Raw genomic sequence first — 23,114 nt, 5'->3', positions numbered from 1 at the left:
TAGCGTGACGTCAGCTTGTAAATTCATCTTATTTATTCATGACTGTGTATTCTCAAGTCCTTCTCTTCGTCTTCCGGCGCCGCCTCTGCTAACTGAATGACCCGTTGGTGACGTCAGTCGCGGTCGATCACGAGCAATCCTCCGCTATCGAGAGAGAGAAAGAGAGAAAGAGAGAGAGAGAGAGAGAGAGAGAGAGAGAGAGAGAGAGAGAGAGAGAGAGAGCAGCAGCAGCAGCAGCAGCAACCGAACTGACAGATCAGAAGCAGGCGGCTGAGAATAGGCGCTACTCTAACTGCTGTCTCCGTAACTAAATGGATTAACCAGAGAAGCCTCAGCCTTTGCGTGCCGTAAGCTATCCCCCTGAACCACTTTGTGAATGTTCGACAAAAGGCGGTGGACAGCGATGTTTTGGTTGTTTCGAAGGAGAAAGGTCGCAGATAGGCGGTCCGTGACTCCATGTGTTTGCGAGAGCGGTAAGTACAATTGTCCTCCTCTATGTCATTAAATAAACCGACTTATTCCCTCTCTTGCATTCGATAAAATACCAATCTAAGCAGCTCCACTCATTGGAGTATGAAACTGCTCCAATCTTCCTAAAGGAAAGAATGTAACACTTTTCTGGCTGAGTTTTAAAGATATTCTGCAATGAATGAATGAATGAACCAGTTGATTTGTCGTGTGCAAGATGTTATGTACCCTTGGTAATATTTCGATCTGTGCTCACATATTCCATCCTGTCGAGGTATTCATCTCTAACTCATTCACATCCCGAGCTTCATCCACTTGCGGTGAAGACGGGATTTCCCTCCACCATCCATTTCAGACACACATCGATTATTGAATACACATTCCATCCAAACGCCTGCATTGACGTCTGGGGATGCAGATATTGGCATCACTAGAGAGTATACTGTTAGCACCACTATATTCGACTATCAGAGCATATGATGCTTTTTCTATCTCTCTTTTCGTTTTTCACAGCAAACAGTAAAGATTTCGATACAAGAAAACTGACCCCCCCCCTTACTAAAACATATGCGATATGAACTAAGCTTAAAAATCTCAGCTACAACATTCTTCCGTTTGCTGACTCGTCATTCAGAAATCTACGTCAGCCAAGAAACGAATTCAGTTTTCCTGCATGAATTGCTAAGCAAGGAACGATTTATCCGACAACAGTGGGTGTGTCCACAACTCTTCACTTCTCTTTTCTCAGATGAGACATCTTGGGTGGAGCCTACTCATATAGTCGTAGTGAATGAAAATTGTGTGTGTGTGTGTGTGTGTGTGTGTGTGTGTGTGTGTGTGTGTGTGTGTGTGTGTGTGTGTGTGTGTGTGTGTGTGTGTGTGTGTGTGTGTGTGTGTGTGTGTGTGTGTGTGTGTGTGTGTGTGTGTGTGAAACAGTTTTTCATTCCATGCCGACTCCTTTCAGCCGATAGTACTCCCCTCCTGTCGTTGAAAAGACGTAGATTTAAATTACATCAAACACATCAAGAATATTTTACATGCCTTTTCGAATGAGACTGAGTTATATTATCCTAAATAGTAAAGGGATTTTTCTAAAACTTTCATAAACCTCTCTGAGAATACGCAGTTGACATAGAATACTTTAACTGAGGCTTCAACTGCCTCAGTCCCCGACATTAATCTCCCAAACTCTTTCTAAATGCAAGCTTACTAATTAAAATTAGCTACCAGCTGTCCCGATTTTAAGCAACACAGAAAGTTCATAATGCGTTTTAACAATGAGTTAAGTTATTCTTATTCCTTCTCCAATGTCATTCGAGTGGATTTATAGGTGTATAATAAACATATCTGATATGGATGTTGCAGAAATATTCCATCAGTGCATCTCTATTTCTATATATCAACCTTATTCATTTCTTTACATTCACGATGTGCAACAACATGCAACCGATGTGTAACAACGGTGAAATTCGTAATCACAAAATCACCTCATGAAATTCACTTCCATACAACAACAGACGGCAGTACAATGTTTACACCTGGATGAACATTCCCTATAATACGAAAACAGTTTATAAGGAAAACCCATAAACTGTCTTTCAGAAACCCAATCGCTTTTGACATAAAACACTTAACAGCAAACACACATCAGGTCTAATCCCATTTCAAAAGTTACCCAAAGGGGAAGAGAGACATATTCGTTCACCACATTATAATCCCTACGTTGAAAGATAATAATCTGTTATAAGTATACAGTAATTCTGACCACGAGTAGCAGTTTCTCGTTATAAATTAAGAAAACTAAACGAAGTTGTTTCCCCTTAATTTTCAGTGATTACTGTGATAGATGAGTGCAATAATCCATTAGTTAAATAACAAGAATAAATAGATAACAAGCCAAAAGATAACAAGCTCTTTTGGCTTGTTATCGTAGTAATAATAATATATAAGTACACCAGTTTAGCAATTCATTAGTAGAGGTATATGTAAGTTCGGTTCACTTAAAACCTTGATATTCTAGGTCTACCTACTCACTGATGAGACCTCAAAAAGGGTTGAAACCGGTCTGGGTAGTGACCTCTCCTCATAATGTAAAAGAGTAATACATCTCCTAGGAGCTGAGTTTTACATTATGAGATAATATTAAGGATAGTGACGGATTTTGCTCCACCTTTGCTCCGAGTTGCCCTGGTGTTGTACTACTCAAGTGATTACTTGAGTTACGCCGATAGTTTTTTCGGCATGAAACTCTAGGATTTCGATCCGAGTTTCGTACCCGGCTGTAGAATAATACGGGATTTACTATCTCCCTTAAACTTAAGAATAAATAGATTTGTTGAACTTTGCGAGAATCAGCAACGTGCAACAAAATGCCCTTTTTCTCCAATTCGCTTTCTACGGAAACAAGCGTTTATTCTAGAACTACAAAGGTATCCTTTTATACAGTATATCTTAAACATATCTAGATTAAATGCTTATATCCTTTGAGTAGAACATTACGGATAATGATATATATTTATAGATGACAACATATACGAAAATAACACCGGAATCTTTTGTGACAATATCCCGTCATCGTTATAAGTACGCATATTTATGACTTGAAGTCCACTTTATTGCATTAAATACATCTTGCTTTTTGCAAACGGCTGGTAATTGTGATAGAAATGACAGCATCCGAGGAGTAGCAGTCATATGCTCATAACATATTCATAGATTGCATCCTTTATTTTTTTTTTCGACTCCCTGTTTCTGCGCAAATAACTTCCCATAATTTACCTGCATTGCATGGATGAACCCAATCAGATAGTCAGTCGTATAGTAGGTGCATTCTTGTGTAGGAGACAGGTTGAGAGACTCATGACGTGTTTCGACGATGAAATTGCTTTTGGATGAGCTATATATATATCTATCAATAATCAACATTCCTATTTTCTTCTACTGCATATGTAAATATTCGTTGGCATTAAAATGATACAGGAAAATGTCAGCAGCATATTCAACATGAAGACAGTGACACAGTGACTAGTCACTACCGCCCACATCAGCGCAGAGCTTAATACAGTTCGTCTCTCTTTACTCTTTTTCCTTCCAGAGGGGGAAAAAGTCTCCATAGTGTAGTTGGTAAGAGGTACACCTATCTACTGAAAGTACCGTTACATATACCACTATTCGAGAGAACTTCTACAGCTGTGCATTATTAGTAAGGCTAAGATATGCTTTCGTTTTCACTGAATTATAAAATCATTAAGCTTTGTTGTATCCAGTAAGTTAGCGTCAAAAAAGGACGGTTGGCTATAAAATGCTTTTCTTTCAATAAATAGATATTTGGCTGAGACAGAAAAAAATATCGCTATATAATACTTTTTACCATTCATTCTCTCATATTGTATTCACTGCTTGTGTTTTGCAATAGTTTCAGAGCATGTTCGTTTACTGTGCATCAATAAACTGAACGGACAATCTCAGTATTTACTCTACAAAATCGCAATCCTATTTCACAATCAGACAGTGTATTTCACATATGATAACATTTATTTTTTTCTCACTTTCCCCCTTTTGTGTATGTATGTGTATGGGTTCTGAATTCTCAAGGTTCTAACTCTCTAAAAAGAGCAATTAAACCAGAATGAGAAAACAAATCTAAACATATCTGTACGTATGGATTTGTACCATTTGCATGCACGAGAAAAAAATATTGGATCAACCTAATTAAAACTATTATTCTAAAAATAACTGACGTAATTAAATGTTTGCAAAACTCTTAACTCAAATAAACTAGTTTCTTTTCTCGACTTACATGTTGTACCTTCCTTGCTCTGTATTATTTTGTATAAAAAATGGCAGTAAACATTAATTAGTTAGAATGGCAGTAACCTTAACCTTAAATTTTGTTTTTGAAGTAAATGCTTTAAATTGACAAAACCGTGTGATGGTTTATAAGTTATAAATGCAACTTTCCTTATTTATCACTAAGAACATGAAGACAGCAAAAATCTATATAAAAAGTGATTCAGGTCTTTCGAAAATCCACTTTGACTCACTGGATTTTTAGTTCGATGAATCATGGTGGTGATGATGGTGGTTCGCATAACACCAGAATTTTCAATGACTTTTCATTCTAGTATAAGCGTACTGCCCGCTTCTAAAGAGGTGAACCGATAGTGGTGGAAAAGAAATCCAGTTTACCTACGCCTGGTTGAAAAGGCACAGATATTTTTTAATATTAAGATGAAATCCGAATGCAAGATGCTAAATAGAATAAAATACATAAACATGTAAATGAAGTTCTTTAAGAACTAGTTAACTGCAATTCAATGCAAACAGATAGCCACTATGAATACGTATGCTCATCAGGAACTGAGTCTTTTACGATTTAAATGTGTTATGTTTTAGATTATTAGTTTATATCTGGTGTAATATGATTGTTTTCATAATTAATAACAAAATAATAGGTGATAATGTGTAATAATAAAATGAGAACTGCATTCTACTCATCTCTGTTTTCGCGTGCTTGATTGAATTTTATAAAATCATATCGATAGCCATCTCGTACAAAGATGTACTATGGACTACGAGTTACGTTTCATCTATTACCAAGCGAGCCAAAAGATTCTGGGAGAACTAAATAATTATTAAAACAAAGGATAATAAATATCGATTAATATCCAACTAATAAAATAATATTTGCCCTTGAAACTTTCACAAGTTTGGAAAGTGATGGACTGTTTGAAGTTGCATTGGTATTACTCTATTTAACAGGTGACGAATTCTGCTCGGGGTGCTATCCCTAAACAATTCATCTATTAGTGCTTTTCATTAAGGGTTTTCCTTGAAAGGTTGTTGTTAGCTTATGGGAGTATCTAGGATACCGTTATTGGCACGTTTGGTATTTAAGTCCGAGACTAGGTATTGGTCAGATGTTACTACTTCCTAGCCGGAGCCATTGTAGACTACCATCATTCCCCGAATTTTCTATGTCTGTACATGTCTATGTATGTTCATTGGACAGTTTGCCTGTTTTGAGGGGGGAAACCCTCCGCCACCGTATCAGACCAGTCTAACTCACCTTTAGTCGAAAACCTCATAAAGGTTCCTCACGTCATAGACGGGAATCGAACCCAGATCTTTCCAACCAAAGTGCTTCTCTGTGCCGAGCTGCAGAGGTTCACTTGAAAGATGTTTCGAGCTGGTTCTTGAATTTTCGTAAGCTCTCTCTGTCACATTCGAAACCTTTTAAGTTTCAAAGGCAAATATTATTTGTTACGACTATAAATATTTAACCTTTTTTTCTGTTATCTTTTTCTAGCAAACGCGATCTCACAAATCAACAAACGGGGTCATATTTCGCTCCTTGAATTGACATGTAACTGGAGCTTCTTCTGGTATAAACATAACACATCAGCCGCTTCGTCAGCCTCTAAAAAAACTGAGCAATCACTTCCACTTTCAAGATGTTACTTTTCATCCATTCACTTACTAACTTCGATGTCTACCCATATCCTTAAAATACTTTTAAAAAGTTTGGGGTGATCTACCTAAAACCTTCCAAAAAATTCTTGATGCTGTCTAGAGAAGAACATTTCGACTTATATTTCAACTATGATATTTCAACTAAATATCATGGATGCACTGTTTCAGCTCTGTATCTTTTGTGCACGGGCAGCAGCTGTCCAACATCTCTTTTCTGTCTAACTGTAGACGCGTCGAACCTGCTTCTCCTCCTCTTCGTTTATTCCATGTCCTCTAAAACAGCCCTTCTAACGAAGTATTCCCCAACAACTATTACCTCCAATTCTTCAGGAAAAGAAAAAAGAAAAGAAAAAAAAAAGGAAAAAAATGTTTATAAGTATCTTCCTTCACTCACTCACATCCCAAACACTGCACTACGGTTCTATTGGCTATTCTACCGTGTATGGACAAATTTAAAAACAAATAAATAAAAATTGACATTTGTTGCCCTTTCTTTTAACAGTTTTGGGATTTTTATCCTATATTTAAATCAATTATTATTTAAACTCCAATATATTTACTGCCTCTATAAAATTGCATTCTCCTCTGTACAAATTCATTATCTGTATTTGTATATGAGTGCTTAAGATATTTTTATAGTTTGTATAAAATTTCCTACAACAAATCGTCGCACTTGTCCTCTTAATGAACTTGTGCGCAGACAACTGCAAAAGAATTGGATTTTTTAAATTGATATTTAGCTATAAAATTTGAATTTTAAAACGATATAAAAGTGATAAAGTGCATATTACATTTCATTCTTCATAATGTATTGTATAACATTATTTATAGTAGGTCAAATTTATACATTTTAAATCTATAAATATTATCTAAAGTTCGTCCTTTAGGGTTCGTTTTCAATCAGTTGACGTTTTTACGAAATCTCCTTCGTTTTTCAAATAGTTATTTAGTTCGATGATTTGTCGCTTCTACGAATATGGGTTTTTAATTAAATGCTTTATCAAGGAATCATCTTTCAAAACTATGTTTTTGTGACTTGTTGTTCTACAAATTACTTTTTTTTCGGTAAATTGTCTTCAGATGAATTACTGGACGAATTGTCTTTCGATAAATATTCCGTACATCATGCTCCACAGTTCGGTTATGTAGGGAAATTAGGGAAATCTGGAGAAAATATAAGATTGGTGTTCTTTTCAAAACTTGTCCGTATGTTAATAGTTTGATAAAATTATATTATCAGCACCGATTGAATTATGCTTGATAGACCGACAGCTGCTAAATATATACTTGAGTACTCAACTTTGTGTGTGTGTGTGTGTGTGTGTGTGTGTGTGTGTGTGTATGTGTGTGTGTGTGTGTGTGGGATACACATCTTTCTCAATTCACTTACCATCCTATTTATTATTTCCTAACTTAATGCTCATCAGGATTTCATGTCAACATTCCCAGTGAAACCAGGTGTTAATGACAGATTGCCACAATGCCTTTAATAACATTGCTTTTTTTTTCACCTACTGTAGCCAGTTAATACTTCGCGCTGGATCAGACGTTACTTTCTGCATGGGTAACTTAAGAAACACCCATAATAACGCTAGTGGATGTGAAAATGAGAATCTGTGTTCGTGTACTCGAGTACAAGAACACATAATCATATATAACGGTTCTTGGGATTATTATTTTAATTGTGTGCCACTTGATGGTTGTTGTTGGTTATTGTTTATAAGCGCAAAGAAACATACTTTATTATGACACACAGTTTATTATCATTACACGCTGAATGGTCAGTTTATCAGACATGTTCTTATTATTCATGGAATCTACGACTTCATAAATGACATCATTATGTGTTTCTTCCTAGGACTGTATAAAGCAGGTAGGAAGATACTGAGAAAGAGAGAGAGAGAGAGAGAGAGAGAGAGAGAGCATAATTCTCGATACCAGACGTATTTCTGCAAGTATCTCAGAATCTGTCATCCTGCAACTCGTACTGTGTTCACAGGCAGCAGACGGTCTCAACGAATTTTTCACTCCTGTTAGTAAAAATCAGGTAACTTTGGGTATAGTAGACATAGGAAGACCAACACTAAACAATTGAGGGATAGAAAAATCGCCTGGTTCTACGAATCCCAGTTCCAGATGTTCGATGTTTCAGCAGGTCTAGAGTATGATGGCAGCCAGCGAGCATATCAAAAGTTTATGCTCACTGTTCAGATCACAAGTGAAGAGATCCATCGTGCTTCGGATGCAACCCTTATGGGCTAGTGGTGATGGTAGTATATGAGGAGTATTTTATTAGCACGTGCTGTGGAGGATCACTTTCTGAATTCCACAGTCTGTTTAATGTGGTTAAAATCTCTTGATGCCCTGCTAGATTATTCTATGAGGATGTCACCATCGCCATATATAAAGAAATAAGCTCAATATCCCTTACTCGGATACCAGGTTTGATATCACTTTTCTAAATAATATGATCTATAAAGGTATAAATAGCAGCCGATTATTCAAGTTTAACTACTGACAATTTCAACTATTACACATAGTGCCTCTGGAGTCGTGAATCTTCAGTATTATTTATATGAACAACTTCATTTGAAGACGAGTTAGCCGATCATGTAGAGACGTAGGTGAGTTTTCTTCAAAAGATGCATTTTTTTACTCATTCCATGAAATGCTGCAAGAAAACACACAAAATTAATCCATAATACACTTTCCTCATATGCTACTGCTTCCAAACAAGCTAGTTGATTTGCCACTTAAGTATAAGCTATGTATAAATTTCTATTACACCTCTAAATTTATGCTTTTTTCGAGACCGAAAAAATTTAAATAGAGATCATTATTATATTTTCATGATTTTTTTATTATTTGCCCAACGATCTTGGCTATCTATACATAACCTAAGCCCAGCTCTTCATCTTTAAATGTTCAACTTTTAACAATTTTTAACAATTCTCTTTCAACATTTTTTTCCGCCTTATCTCAGGAATACATGCTTCAATCTTTACCGGAATTATGTTATTGTTGGTGTTGAACTTTTCACGGCTCTTTTCTGGTTTCGTTCGAACGTTCGCCTATGAAAAGGTTTCAGCGTAAACTTGAAACACTAAAGCAAACGAAACGTAAGAGACTTCTTGGAAGATTAAGAAAAATGGAATCTATTATTCTTGACTACAGTTATACACAGCCATCTTTTAAACTCTTTAATATTTGCATCCTCTACTTTCTTGTGTTGACCGTATATGACCCTTCGGTCCAACGCTCGCCCAACATATTCCAGTGATTATTACAAAACGGTGGAAAAAGAGGAAATCTCTGCAAGTTGGGTGTTGAGGAAAGCAAGCAAAGCGATGAATGTTTTCCTCCATGCATAAACATGCATGGAGGAAGTAGACAGATGCTTTTAATAATATGATATAGCTAAAGAAAATTTTATTTATATTTAAAAACATTGTTATAAACAGATTTCCATATTATATGCAAACATTTGTTATTGTAGTGACAATTCAATAAGGAATTTAAGGTGATACGAAATCCCATTTTACACAAAACAGTATTCCGATTTACCCGCAGTTCCTTTATACCAAATAATTTGAATTATATGTAATAATTTGAAAGAAAAAAAAAGTCAAATTAACTTTGTTTCCTCTTATTGTTAATAATAATAATCAATATATTAATATTATTAGCTTTCAGCTCCAGAGACTACTACGTTGCTTTAGATTCATTTTTAGAGACGATAAAATGTGAAAAAATATTCAACTTAATGGTTATTAGATACACATGGAAGTGTATAAACATCTTGTTATTCCTTCTGCAAGCATTTTTTCTCTTTTGTAAAATGCAAAGACACGGATAATACAAAGAACGTAATGGAAAGAAATTTATTGAAGTTCGTGCGACATTTTTACATTTAATGTTGTCACGTGCTCTTCAAATTTTGAGACTTCAACATGTGGAAGCTTCCGGGACGCCACAGGCCATCATAAAGGTAGTTCTGCTAGCGAATCTACTAAATGAACCTGGCGTCCATCCACCATTAAATGCCAGCAGGTCCGTTAATAGATTATAGTAGAGTTACTCTGATATCCGGAGCTACCATGAGTTCAACGGTGGATTAATCTGTTATTTTTCAGGCTCCAATATTGTCATATCTAGCATTTCGGTCTTCTGAGGCACTTTTGACTGCACCATTCTACATCGATCTTGGTCATCCTCTGGATTTTCCCCCTGCCATCTTGTTGTCCCCCCATTCTGTTGAAGTGGTCACACCACCTCAGGTGAGCTCTTCTCACACAGTCCCAAATACTAACAATATCATGTTCCTTCCTAATATCTCCATTTCTAATGTGATTCTGTTATTGATGCCGCCTGTTCATTCCCCTAATTTTTCTCAGAACTCTCATATCGGAGTTTCTGGTTTTTGATCGTATCATATTTCTAACTCATCTCTCAGATCAATAAATTAAGATTGGCTTGAAGTTTAGTGTTTTGGAAAATTTCTCTCTTATTCGATGTAAATTTATTCAGTTGATTACACATCATGCCAGATTGTTTATTGTCTGTTTCAATAGTTGCAAAATATTCATTCTTTCATTTTGTACTTAATGCACGCTTAAGAACCACTGGAACCAAATTCCAGAATTTTTATTCTAAATAGTCCGCGCGGTTAGCCTAGTGGCTTTGCGCTTCGCAACCATACTCCTGGAGGAAGGAGTGTCCTAGATTCGATTCTCGTCGGCGACGAGGAGCTTAAGGATTTTCCTCAGCCGTAGCCACGTTAGCCGGTCTTGGGCGTGGACAGCAGGCTTTTTTTCGCCAGTTTATCTGGGGTTTTCATCCGGCAAGCAGGCAAACCGTCCCGTGGACACACACGGATTACAGTCTGGAATATTGATCCAGCCATAGGCCTGATTCGTCAGCTATGCTGGTTCTGGAGCCCGGATAAAATTGGGGGGGGGGGGGGAACTGAGATGGTGCCATACATTCTCGTAAAGGAATGTATGGTATCATCATACGATATCATCATACCGATAATTAATTGATTGTGGCAAATAAGTAGCAGCTAAATTGTGTAGAGCTCATTGTGTAAAAAATATATATTACATATGTTTTTGATTACTCATCGTTTTCTCAAAAATATATCTTTTTTTTTTTTTTAATTCCTAATTAGAATTTTGGTCGCTAACTTCGAAGAAATTGACCAAATATTTGAATCATATTTCACAATAACAAAGAGATCATTGACCTTTTCAAGTATTAGAACTTAGTTTCCATTAAGAAAACGTAATCACTGCCATTGGACAGAAGCCAAAAAATCTCATACTGTAACTGACCAAAGCGGTAAAAACGCACACAAGAAACTAATAAAAATAAAAAATATATATTACATATGTTTTTGATTACTCATCGTTTTCTCAAAAATATATCTTTTTTTTTTTTTTAATTCCTAATTAGAATTTTGGTCGCTAACTTCGAAGAAATTGACCAAATATTTGAATCATATTTCACAATAACAAAGAGATCATTGACCTTTTCAAGTATTAGAACTTAGTTTCCATTAAGAAAACGTAATCACTGCCATTGGACAGAAGCCAAAAAATCTCATACTGTAACTGACCAAAGCGGTAAAAACGCACACAAGAAACTAATAAAAATAAGAAGTAGTGCACGTACCATTTCTTGTCAATGAATATGAAAATTGCAGAAAACAGTCGAAAATAACACCATTTCTTACTTCCAGAAATATGCTTTTATACATATTTAAAACAAATTTAAAAAAAAAAAATCACGCAACCATTAAAGCAATCTTTTGGAAGAGAAAAATCCTGTATCGGATTGGTGGGAATTATATTTAATACTTAATCGGGATATCAATTATTCAGTTTTAACTAAAATGTACGTCTCTGAGAAATCTTTTGGTTTTGTGCTGAGATAATAAAATCGGAAAACCTCGGTCAATGGACTCTGTACTTTTTATATAAAACACATAATAAGTACTGCGATTACGTGTTTCATGGCATTGTACAATTCTCTGAGAACATCAAATTATATACTACAAAACTTTAATTTTTCCCCCTCTTTTCTTTGACTTCATTCTCTATTATTGGATCCCTTAATTTTTACCGAATCAGTCCCATCTCTGTTTGACTACTGCTCCAAAGTGGACATTCAATTTCCTTCCTCCTCCCTGCTTTTTAAATGTCCGGGAACAAAGTTGAACTGGTGGAATATTTCAGCATTCATTGCTGCAAACCTAATTGCAAACGAATATTAAATCCTACAGTTAAAAGTAATCTTATAATCAATAATAGTTACCTTTGTATTATTCTACAGTTAACGGCGTCTGCGCAAGATAATACCGACGTTATTATCTGTGGAACTATTAACAGCACATTCGCTAGGATGACACGTTTGTCCTTCAGTTGAAAAGAGCCGTATTTAAATCCCGCATAAAACGCAGGAATTTTTTTTTTACAAGGACTTATAAACTAAAGGTTAATTAGTTGCTCTCATTCTAGCGGAAGTTTATCTTTTGGTAAAACAAACAAACTGTCACAATTCCCACACACAGCAGAATATGGATATAATTAATTTGTTTGTCATAGCATTAATTAGGTTTATTGCTGTGACAATCCATTCGTGCCTATTTACGTAACAATCACAAGATGTTATATGGTACGGAAGCATATATTGTATTACTTATTCTTATACAAGGGACTGTTCTATTTAAACCGCAACTGATTGGGCTGATAAATTTTAGCACAGACAAGATTTTAAATACCATTGATCGAAATATTGAACGAGATAAAGTAACGAATAGCAACGCATGTGTAAAACGCTCCTAAAATTAAATATATATAACTTAGTTACTAAAATAACCCAGCTTGGGTTGGAAAATGGTGAACTATATTGAGGTGAAAACATTGCAGTATGTTAATGTTCAAGTATGTGCAATTTGCATTATTATTGTTGTTGTTATTATTACGTGACACCGGACTCATTGCTGTCTGTAGAGTAAACCACACTACGAACGTTATACAAATTGCGTGCTACGAATACTAGAATACTTTTATTTTCGGCCTATTACTAGCTTAGCTGCTGTATCAAGGCGATGTTTTTATTATTATTATTTGAAGATTCTCTTCTTCTTTGTCGCAAAGTGTCATAGAGATTCACCCTCTTCTTCCTACTCGATATCATCTCCCATTTCTTTATTTTGTTATATAAAATATATAAATTCAATAAAGGTTTTTCTTTCAAAATTTCTCTCCACTGCGATGAAAATAATGAAAATAATGAAAAAATAATGAAAATCTCGCTTCTTGAGATTTTCATTATTTCCCTTCTCATTACGGAATGTTACATTTCCACCCCCCACCCCCCTCTAAGTTTCCGCATGATTCTGAAAGCGGCCGATAAAGTACTTACATCATTCCTGTTTACATCCTCCACCGCCAGATTACCAAATAGGCAGAGTAGGCACCGGCCTATGGGACCCACGCAGTTCAGGGGGCCCTGCGTAAACGGATCAAAATAATATTGATTTGATCTTGAAAGAAAATTATAATCGAGCTTTCTTAAATTATTTCCAAAAGATAAAAAATAATTATTGTTTAATAAAATAATATGTTTATTTGTTTAACATTAATAATGGTTAATGTTTGTTTTGTGTAATTAAATTGGTTTATTAAAAGTGTTGGTTGGTAAAATTAAAAACGTATTGGGAGATAATTTGCGAGGGGATCCCCGAGACTTCGATTATGTAGGCACTGTCCACTGCATCCCACTTTATCGCGAAATATCCTAGATATCCTTGAAAACTTCGGCAAAGAAAAAAGAGCCCCACGATCAAGCTTAAGATCACTGTGCTGAATTTAACAGACCAATTTCATCAGCTCTTATAGATCAGAAATTTTGTTCATCAGAACATCCTATTAAGCCTAAAATTAATAATTTTTTATCACTATTATGAACTATTTCGTAAATAATTCTTGTAGATAAACTTATACGTTGGTAATACATGTCAGATTTTAGGGAAAGACAACGTATACTAAAATATTCATTAAAAACTTTAATTAATACTTCGCATATTTCGGTTATGTTACATTACCATCTTCAGGGATCACAAAATAATGATATGTACACGCAAGCGCTAACACTACACAAATGTGGCTGAAGAAAGCAACTGAAGTGGTCCTAAGTCCCCTAGCGGGCTAAATTGGGTTGTCTTGGCTGTTGGGCTGATGCTCTTAGAATGCAAGCTTCCCAAATTTGGGGCGGTCTCATGCACCCAAATTTGTTGAGGTTTGGGAAGTTTTTCAGAGCTGAGGCTGATTCAAGGAATAATCTTTCATACTAGTACTTGTTGCGGTGTAGTAAAGTGGCTTTTACATGTTAAGATTTTCATCATTTGTTTCTCGAGATTGTGATTGTACATTTCACTTGCCAGTTTCACAAAGCCATATGCGTAAATAAATAAATAAATAAAGTGGCTTATTTCCAGCCTATTCTGTAGTGTGTGTCCAAAAGCTTTCTTCAGCCACATTTGCTTAGTGTTAGTGCCTGCGTGCACATTATTTTGTGATCCCTGAAGATGGTAATGTAACATTGCCAAAATATAGGAAGTATTAATTAAAGTTTTTAATTAATATTCTAGTATACGTTGTCTTTCCATAAAATCTGACAGTTAATTCATAAATAGTTGAAATATCGACGGAATTTTAGAATTAAGGGGAAAAGGCTTCCTTCTCTCCCTCTAGATATCCCTATTCTAGAACCGCACATAACATAATATGTTTGCGATTGCAAATCGAAAACCAAAAACTGCTCATATGTTAAAACAAATCATCTATTTTTCTCATCTAAAGTAAATATTATTTGACAACTTTTTCGTGAAGTTTGAACTCTTTTAATGCTTAGTCCATATAAAACACCAGTTTATTCCATACTCGTGTGCTGAAAAAATAAAATAAAATGAGCGCCCTACTGACTGCAATTGGGAATTTTAACATCTTCTTTTTCAATGCTCTGTCCTCATGCTATCCATAATTTTCCTTCAGTGCCCACTTTAATTAAAACAGAATTAATTAAAGCAGTACCTGCCTCAGGGAACTAAGCAGAAAGAAACTGGTTAGATTTACCAATACAGTTGCTGCAGTTTTGATAACTCAGTGAAGGAGAATCAATTTACTTGGCGATAACTTGCTGTCCTCCTCCTCCCACAGATCGATAGGTAAATGAGCAGACTCGTTTGGATAATGGATAACATTAAGCGATTTTTTCTACATTTTATATATTTATTAGAATGAACATCTAGATGGGGTGATGAAAATTAATATTAAGTCATTATTTTAGGAATCACAACTTTTAAGGTTTCATAAATTGTGGTTGTTGATTCAGAGTTTAGACAGCGAAATCAGAACTTAAGTATTTTTTTTAATGAATGTATTTTTAGACTGGATGAGAAAGCTTTATACTTCTCATCCAGTCGCATAAACGTTGTGCTTCTAAAACAAAAAGTTTGCTCTCTTTTTTTTTTTGGTCAAGTGTCTCACGCTATCTATAACTTAATTTCTACTTTAAGATAGTGACGATGTTGAGCTATGAAGATCAGTCCTCTTAAAAAAAAAAGTTTGTTTTTGCTTTTCTTCGGAAGTTATCTGAAACTTTTTCATAGAGAAAGGCAAACTTTCGTTAGCCTTTAGTTTGTAAAATGATTCTATTCTGGTCCGTTTAATCTAAACTATACTTAATTTTGCACTAGATACACTTTTACACGCTTTTTTTTTAGATTATAACGTGTTATGATCTTAGTAATCGTTTCATACTGTTTCATGGAGCAATATATTTAAACTTTATACGATGTCAAAGTGGTTCTTAGAATATTTTTACACCTTCTTCATCTGTTCAAATATTCATTAAAAATTTCGTCATTTCAACTCAAGATTTTGTCATCTCAATAAATGGGCTATGCAAAGATGTCTGTACAGTGTCAGAAAATTTGACAGTTCAATTGAGACCGAAGTATATTCACATATCATAATATAAAGAAAATGCACGCTTAAGAAAAGTTACAAGAATTAAGTACGTATGGAAATACTTTCCTAATTCTTGCTTAATCACTCAAAATGCCTTATCGTCTCTGATGAATCATGGTCTTATAATGTAAGCCGTTCTCATCCAATGGATTTATGACTCAACTCGATAGTTAGAAAACTGTGGATTAATCTAGTTAGTATCATAATTGGACAACAAATGCATCTTGCAATTGTTTGGACAATGTCTTTGCCTTGTCACTAACGGGTTGTGGGTTCGTATCCCATGCGGCATTGATGTTTGTGGAGGCCGTTAGTTTTAGATGAACTTCATTATCCCTTTACCACCATAATATTTAGCCTATGCCTATAAAGTAGCAAATTTATCCATCTTGGCTCTTGTAGGTTTCAATGCTTCATGGTTAAGATTGACATAAAAATAAAACGAAATCATAACAGAAGTTGCACATAAAATATAACTGAGTTGTATTTACTACAGAAAAATAGACAATGGTTCGGCGGCTATCTCATGGTTGGTTAGCAAGCTTTTTTGTATTTGAACTAGCCTTTGAGGTATTGCAGCACACTAAATTAAAAAAATCGTGAACTTGTTGTTATTGTTGTTGTTATTAAATAACACTTCCTGACAGTCCACTCTACACAAGACTATACGACCTATTGTCATCTGCCATTAATTTTTTTTGTTTAATTGCGTGTGTTCACTGGTCGATTTGATTGTTTTGAAGGACGGAAAACCGGAGTTTCCGGACAAGGGGAAATTATTACCTCCCGTAACAGGATTTTTCTAATTAAAAAATTTTTTTAAAAATCTGTAGTAAGCTGGATCGAACACAAGAGGTTTGGTAACAGTGCACATCTTTCCATTCGTTACTAAAAGAAAACCGGTTGTTACATATCACATTCGTCTGAAAAGATGAAAGTATGTATTTACAGAAATATGCCAGTAGCTATTATTAAGGTAGTTCTAATCTTGACCAATAGATGGCACCATTTAAATCAACAATGCTCCATTGGATTCCTTTTTTTTTTCTTTCTTTCTTCAATTCAGTGATGCCACAGTTATTATGCTATAGAGAGAAATCTGAAACATATGCTTAATAGCATAATAGTAGAGCTTTCCTCTTCAGTTGCAGCAATGTAAACTGGATAATTCATTTATTTACTAAATACAAATTGCAACTGTTAATTAAATATTTATAAACAGAAAATGTATTAATTCCGAACACAACACAACTGCCCTCAAATATATATATATATATATATATATATATAATATATTGGTGGGGGTGAAAGGATTTAGTCAACTCCTATTATCACAATTTTCATAAATTATCTTTCGTTAACTTTTGCACATTTCCATTAAGATCGATGCGTGAGATCTCCGCAACTGATTTTGAGTGAATTGGATGTTGGGACTTATTTTTGCCACATCTCAGCTGCTTGTACCCGTGAACCAGTTTCTCTTATTTTGTTGGATGGAAACAGGAGTTACAATAAAAATAAAAAATGCAACTCCATATTTTATTCCTATTGTTTTCTGCATCATAATTATCCTAACAGTAAGGCTATCTTCCTGGGGAACTTTAATATTCAAACTAATACTAACTTTCCCCGTCTCTAAATAAATTGATCAAGCTGAACAAAACATGTCGAAGTATTCAAACCTAAATTGTCTATCTATCTACCTACCAGAATAATCCTTTCTCTCCTGCCATCTTATCCTGAACCGTTTGTAACATTCTCTTCTTACACATATGTTGTAAATGTCAGTTCTCCCCTCTTAGTAATTTAGACCAGAACTTTGTCCGCGTTTCCTTTTCTAAAGAAAATTCTCCACACAGTTATTCTCACTTTTGTATCTTTAGTACTACAATAGTGCCAAATGCGATGAATTCAGTGATTTGTGCTCCTTCTCTCCACAATTTCTTACCTCTCTTCCGATCCGAACATCTGCTCCAACCGAAAACTCAAATAATCTTTGCTAAAATGAGGATCTTCATCTCTCATTCAATCAAAAATACCTTGACTTTTGGATCTCCAACAAGAGTCCAATGCTTTTCATTTCTGTATTAAAATAAAAATTTCAATATTGAAATGAAACTCGGTACATTCAGTGGTTGAAGTTAAACATTTCAGCACTCAACGTATCGTGCGACTAGGAATAAACATCTAAAAAAATCCAAATCTGGCTTGGAAACAATCAGATTCAGAACCTACACTCTTCACTACACACACTTTCCCGGATCCCCTAGGAAGATACCAGAACAATACATAATAGCTCGAATATCAATAAGTCTCCTGATCCGGGTAGCAGATCCCTATTTGCGTTCATAATCTGCACTTCATAATATCTATCTGGAGGCAGCAGTTAATTAGTAAATCACCCATACGGATTCTGGCACTTTTACTACACAACAGATCTCCTAACCAATATTAACTGCACCTTGTTTGGATATAAGCTATGGAAAGGTTTAAAAGAACGTGGGTGATCACTCTTAACATTTCAATGTATTTGATCTTATCTGGCATGCAGGGCTACCTTTCCAAGCTATAATCGTAAGGTCAGCCTTTCATCCTTTGGAAATACATAGCTGATTTCTTCTCTGATGATGCACTAGTTGTGTGGTGCAGAGGCTTCCCACGATGAGTTCTGAAACTACAAGGAGGTATAATGTAATAAACAAAATTCTGTAATACATAATATGTTACGGATATCGTATTGCTTTCTATTTTTAAGGATCAAAAAACTTTGTCACTTTCATAATGCTAACAAATCTGTTTTTATGTGCAGAGAAAGAGAGAGAGATTACCTTAATTAACAAAGAAAAATAAATATTATTTACTATCTTTATTGACATATCAGATTTCTAAGCTCAAACAGGAGATTTTTAATGATTATCTGTTAAGTTATTGTGACCAATAACTTAACAGATAAATTATTATCTTTACTTGTTCTTCGCACATTACATTCATGACAAGCATCACAAAATGCTAAAAGTTGCATTTTGTGAAGAAATGTTGTACAAAAATAGAAATTATTTCGCAAAAGAGAGAGGGTCGGACGCATCACTAGTATTATCTGCACGTGCCTAATATTTAATATCTGATTGTTATTCTTCGTGCACAGGAGATTCAAACTGAATTACAATGGAAGTAACCGGAGGTCCAAGAACGCAAAAATTACAGGGTTGCACTTTTAAAGAAAAATATATGGATTTTAGAGCCACAGCAATTTATATTGAAACAAAAAAACGATACAAAAAAAAACATCGACAAAACTTTTGGAAATTTCCACTCAAAGACAAATGCTGACACGTTATTTCTTTCATTGCATTGAGATAAAGGTTGTTTGACTTTCTAAGGTACGACACAATGTTTTTCATGCGTGCTCAGAATGAATTTTGACATAATATTTTTAGTGTTTAATACTTTTAGTCATACCTTCATGTTTCGCTTGCTAACACAGCTATAAAATTCTGTACGTCGGCATTCTATCCATATAATACTGATATACTAAGGTTGTTGACAGTTGGTTTGCTGGCGACACAGATGAAAAAGCGACCAAAATATTAAAAGAAATGAGAAACACTGCTCTAACCTTTATTTAATGTGAACAGTTTCTTTGAAGAATCCAATAAAATCAGTGGTTCTTTATGGATGTATTTTGAGCATAACGGTAAATGAGAGAAGCTTGAACTTTAAATGTTTATAATTTAGACTTCAAGTATTGGCGTAATTAAGGCTTTTTCGACTTCCCACAACAAGCTATTACTGCCCTCTTAAAAACGTTTTTGTTAGGCCCATCTCTTGCTTCCTCTTCCCGCACTATGGACTTTCTCAGACGATATTTTTATCCATTTTTATATCCAAACTTTAGGCCTTCCATAACAACGAAGTTCAATGAAAGGTAGAAGTAATAACCGATAGCTGTTATTTATGTGGATAAAGGAATTTCTAGAGAATATGTTAAAAAATAAGTTTCTTTCATGTGTTCTTGTAACGCTACAAGTTCATGGCATACTGCCGATCTATCAGTCCTGATAGCGGGCTATAGTTGGCATATGTTTTTGTACCAATAGGCCTGCGTGTTTCAACATCCACTGTAGAATGGATGTTTATGAAAGTCTTCATGTGGCGAAAATTTTTTCTGTGCATTGCTTTTTAGAATGAGAGACCGTGTTTGGAGAGAGAGAGAGAGAGAGAGACCGCTACGTTCCCAGATTATCTGACATTTGCTACACTCAACGCAATAATGCTACAGGTTCCAATCTTCTTGTAGGATTATCATTATGTGGCAATGCGATGAATTCTATCGTGAAGTCATTTCGGTGAAGCCTGTCGTGATATTTTTTGACTCTTGTCTATTTGTTATCTGCACATAAACAGTGTACGTTTTATGATTAATACATATCAGGCTTTTTTGACCCTATGTCAATCCATACAGTTGATGAAACTGGAATTCATTCTTCTATCATTCTTCAAAATTCTAACAAAGAACCATAAAAAAGGTAAAACAAAGTATTATCATCGGAAAATCAAAATATAAACGGGATTTTGAGTCTAATAAATTTTATCTTTTAGCGCGTACACTCACACTCACAGAACATAGATGTCTTTACAGTTTCGTTGAAAACAGCAATGGCTGTGGGAATCCCTATTTCACAGAGACTTGCATGTTTACTTGAAGCAGAAATGATGTGACACATAACTATGCGATCTGGTTTCTAAAAAAGACAGCTGCGAAGCCACAAACCTTGTTTAGAATGTGCAAAAATTGCAGGAAGAACGAAAAGTGCTGACCATATTTCACGGTGTGACGAGTTTTCAGCTTCAATCCCACGGACCATTACTTCGCGTTTCTGGTTAGTCAAGCAGACTACGTGTAAGAAGCATTCGTGTGTTCACTTCTTTATGTGAAACGGTAGAAGTGTGCTGAACTCCATGTAGGAGTTAAGAAAATATTGAGTCGTTATTTCTTTCTCTCTTTCGATCACAAAATAAACGGAACAGGATAGGTTGTGGTCGAAATTTTCTTTAAAAATCAACACGTCCATTTTTTTAATCGACTGTCTCTCTCTCTCTCTCTCTCTCTCTCTCTCTCTCTCTCCAGATACTTCTTGTGTAATGTCATCATTATCAGTTTTTCCCTCACTGATCATATGCCAAGGATGTCTGTTTTTATATAGAATAGTTTTATACATTATAATGCCTAAATTTCTCCAGGTAATTCATTGCACTGCGCATGACGGACATCCTCCTATACAAGCTCCACGATCCAGGTATGCATTATAGCCAGCTGTGTTAAGGTTTTCTCCCACTTTTCCGCCTTAGTAACAGCTGTTAAACATCTGTTTCTGTGAACTTAAGTAGTGGATGACAAATAAAAGAGATAAAATGTCACTATCCCCCAAGGGAACGAGTGGCGAGTGTTAAAGTTACCTAGAAAATGAATTAGAGACATGGTGACAAAGAATAAAACTCGAGAAGGTCAGGTAGCGTTGATGTGTAGGTAGTACAGAGGTTTTCACGACTACAATTGAAAAGTAGAATGCTTGGTTGAAAAGGTCTGCGTTCGAATTCCATCAAAAACACGCACACATTTTGCAGTGCTTTTTAGTAGAAGATAATTCAGTTGATCTCATCTCAAAAACTCAGTATCTCTCCCTCCCTCAAAATTAGAGACATATCGAACCACGAAAAAACACCATGTGTATGCAGATATATACGCAAATGATAGCTTTCTATTAATTCTAAATGTCCCTTATCAACAATGGGACAATTGCTAATTTATAAAAGAATGAATAGTGATCATGAATGTTGGGGAATGATATTCATTTCATATCATATATGTAATGACTACATTTCAAACAAAATTGGGATGCAAACTGCTCGATGCTTTATTCTTTTCAAACTGATCGAATTAGAAATTATGACCTACTTCAATGCTTTTCAACCTAAAGCATATGTTGGAGACCTGTAAATGTTTTGAATTTTTTATGATGAACTGACAAAAGTTTCATTTGTTGTCAGTGAATAAGTGCGAACCACATAATACCCAGATTAATCCATTATTGATGACATTGTCTTGAACCTTGAATTACGTGGATGCGAAAAACTTGCTGTATTTTGGTAAGCTTTGTCGAAAATGTTTTATTTTTATTTTTATTTATTTTTAACGTTGCAATACTCGCGTTGTTTAATGCGATGCAAATACTCGTTGCAAATACTCGCGATGTTTGTGGCTGTATAAAGGAAGATGCCGACGCGAGTCGGCATCTTCCTTTATATAGCCACAAACATCTCAATCTATCTTAAGTTTGTAAAAAGGAGTTCGAGTTTTCTTTTTTTTTCCTTGCTTTTTTTTTTCAACAGTCTTCACTAAACATCATAGTCAGAATCCCCTATGCTGTTTAAGGTCATCTCCTATGGCATCACTTGCCCTACCCAAGAATAGAGAGAAAAAATCACATAAATAAAAAGGAAAGTGTTAAGAGAAGGAAATAACTGATTTTACACGTGTTGTGTTCTATTCTTGTCTTATTTCAGAAATCTAAAGAAAATCATTTTCTTTAGATTTCATTTGGAATTTGCTATGTGCAGGCTTTGATTTCTGCACATTGTCCCTGAATGTGCAGGGGTGAAGGGTTCTTTTTTTGATGATAATCTCAAGTATAAAATGTAAATACCCAATGGTACTCTAGCACTGTATGTAATGACTGGAAAACAGAGGGAACATATTAGCAATTATTTAGAATTATGTTCCCTTTCTTTTCAAGTCGTTACATACGGTAAAAAGGATGCCATTGGATATTTACATTTTACACTTGAGATTACCATAAAAAAGGAACCCTCCATCCCTGCACACTTATGAAGAATGTGAGGGAATCCTGCACATCGCATATTCCAGTTATAATAAGTAGAACGATTGGTTAGTCAATTGCTGAAGCAACTAAAGCTGTGAGACTGGTGTAGAATCTCTGTTAATTGCATGTATTCCTCTGGTAGGTTGTATGTGTTTCCAGGATGAAAAAACGTTAATTTAAACAGTAACGTGCTCTTGAACCTCTTGCAGGAAACCTAAATATTTCAAGGGTACCATACGAACAGCTATGATAAGAT

The 23,114-nt window shown here is 35.1% G+C and overlaps 1 protein-coding gene across 1 annotated transcript in view; it reads left to right on the top strand.

The window, feature by feature from the left end:
- Nucleotides 1–354: 354 nt before the first annotated feature.
- Nucleotides 355–23,114, top strand: part of LOC150098052 (uncharacterized) — a 64,383-nt gene continuing 41,623 nt past the window's right edge. Inside the window, exon 1 of the mRNA XM_090406590.1 lies at nucleotides 355–473. Within this exon, the coding sequence (XP_090262716.1) occupies nucleotides 377–473 (97 nt within the window). The 5' untranslated portion in view covers nucleotides 355–376. The remainder of the gene's footprint in view (nucleotides 474–23,114) is intronic.

Source organism: Typopeltis vanoorti, chromosome 16 (assembly GCF_054136105.1).
Source record: "Typopeltis vanoorti isolate ZY-2024b chromosome 16, IOZ_Tvanoo_1.0, whole genome shotgun sequence".
NCBI classification, from domain to species: domain Eukaryota; kingdom Metazoa; phylum Arthropoda; class Arachnida; order Uropygi; family Thelyphonidae; genus Typopeltis; species Typopeltis vanoorti.
This window is presented reverse-complemented; position numbering and strand designations above follow the sequence as displayed.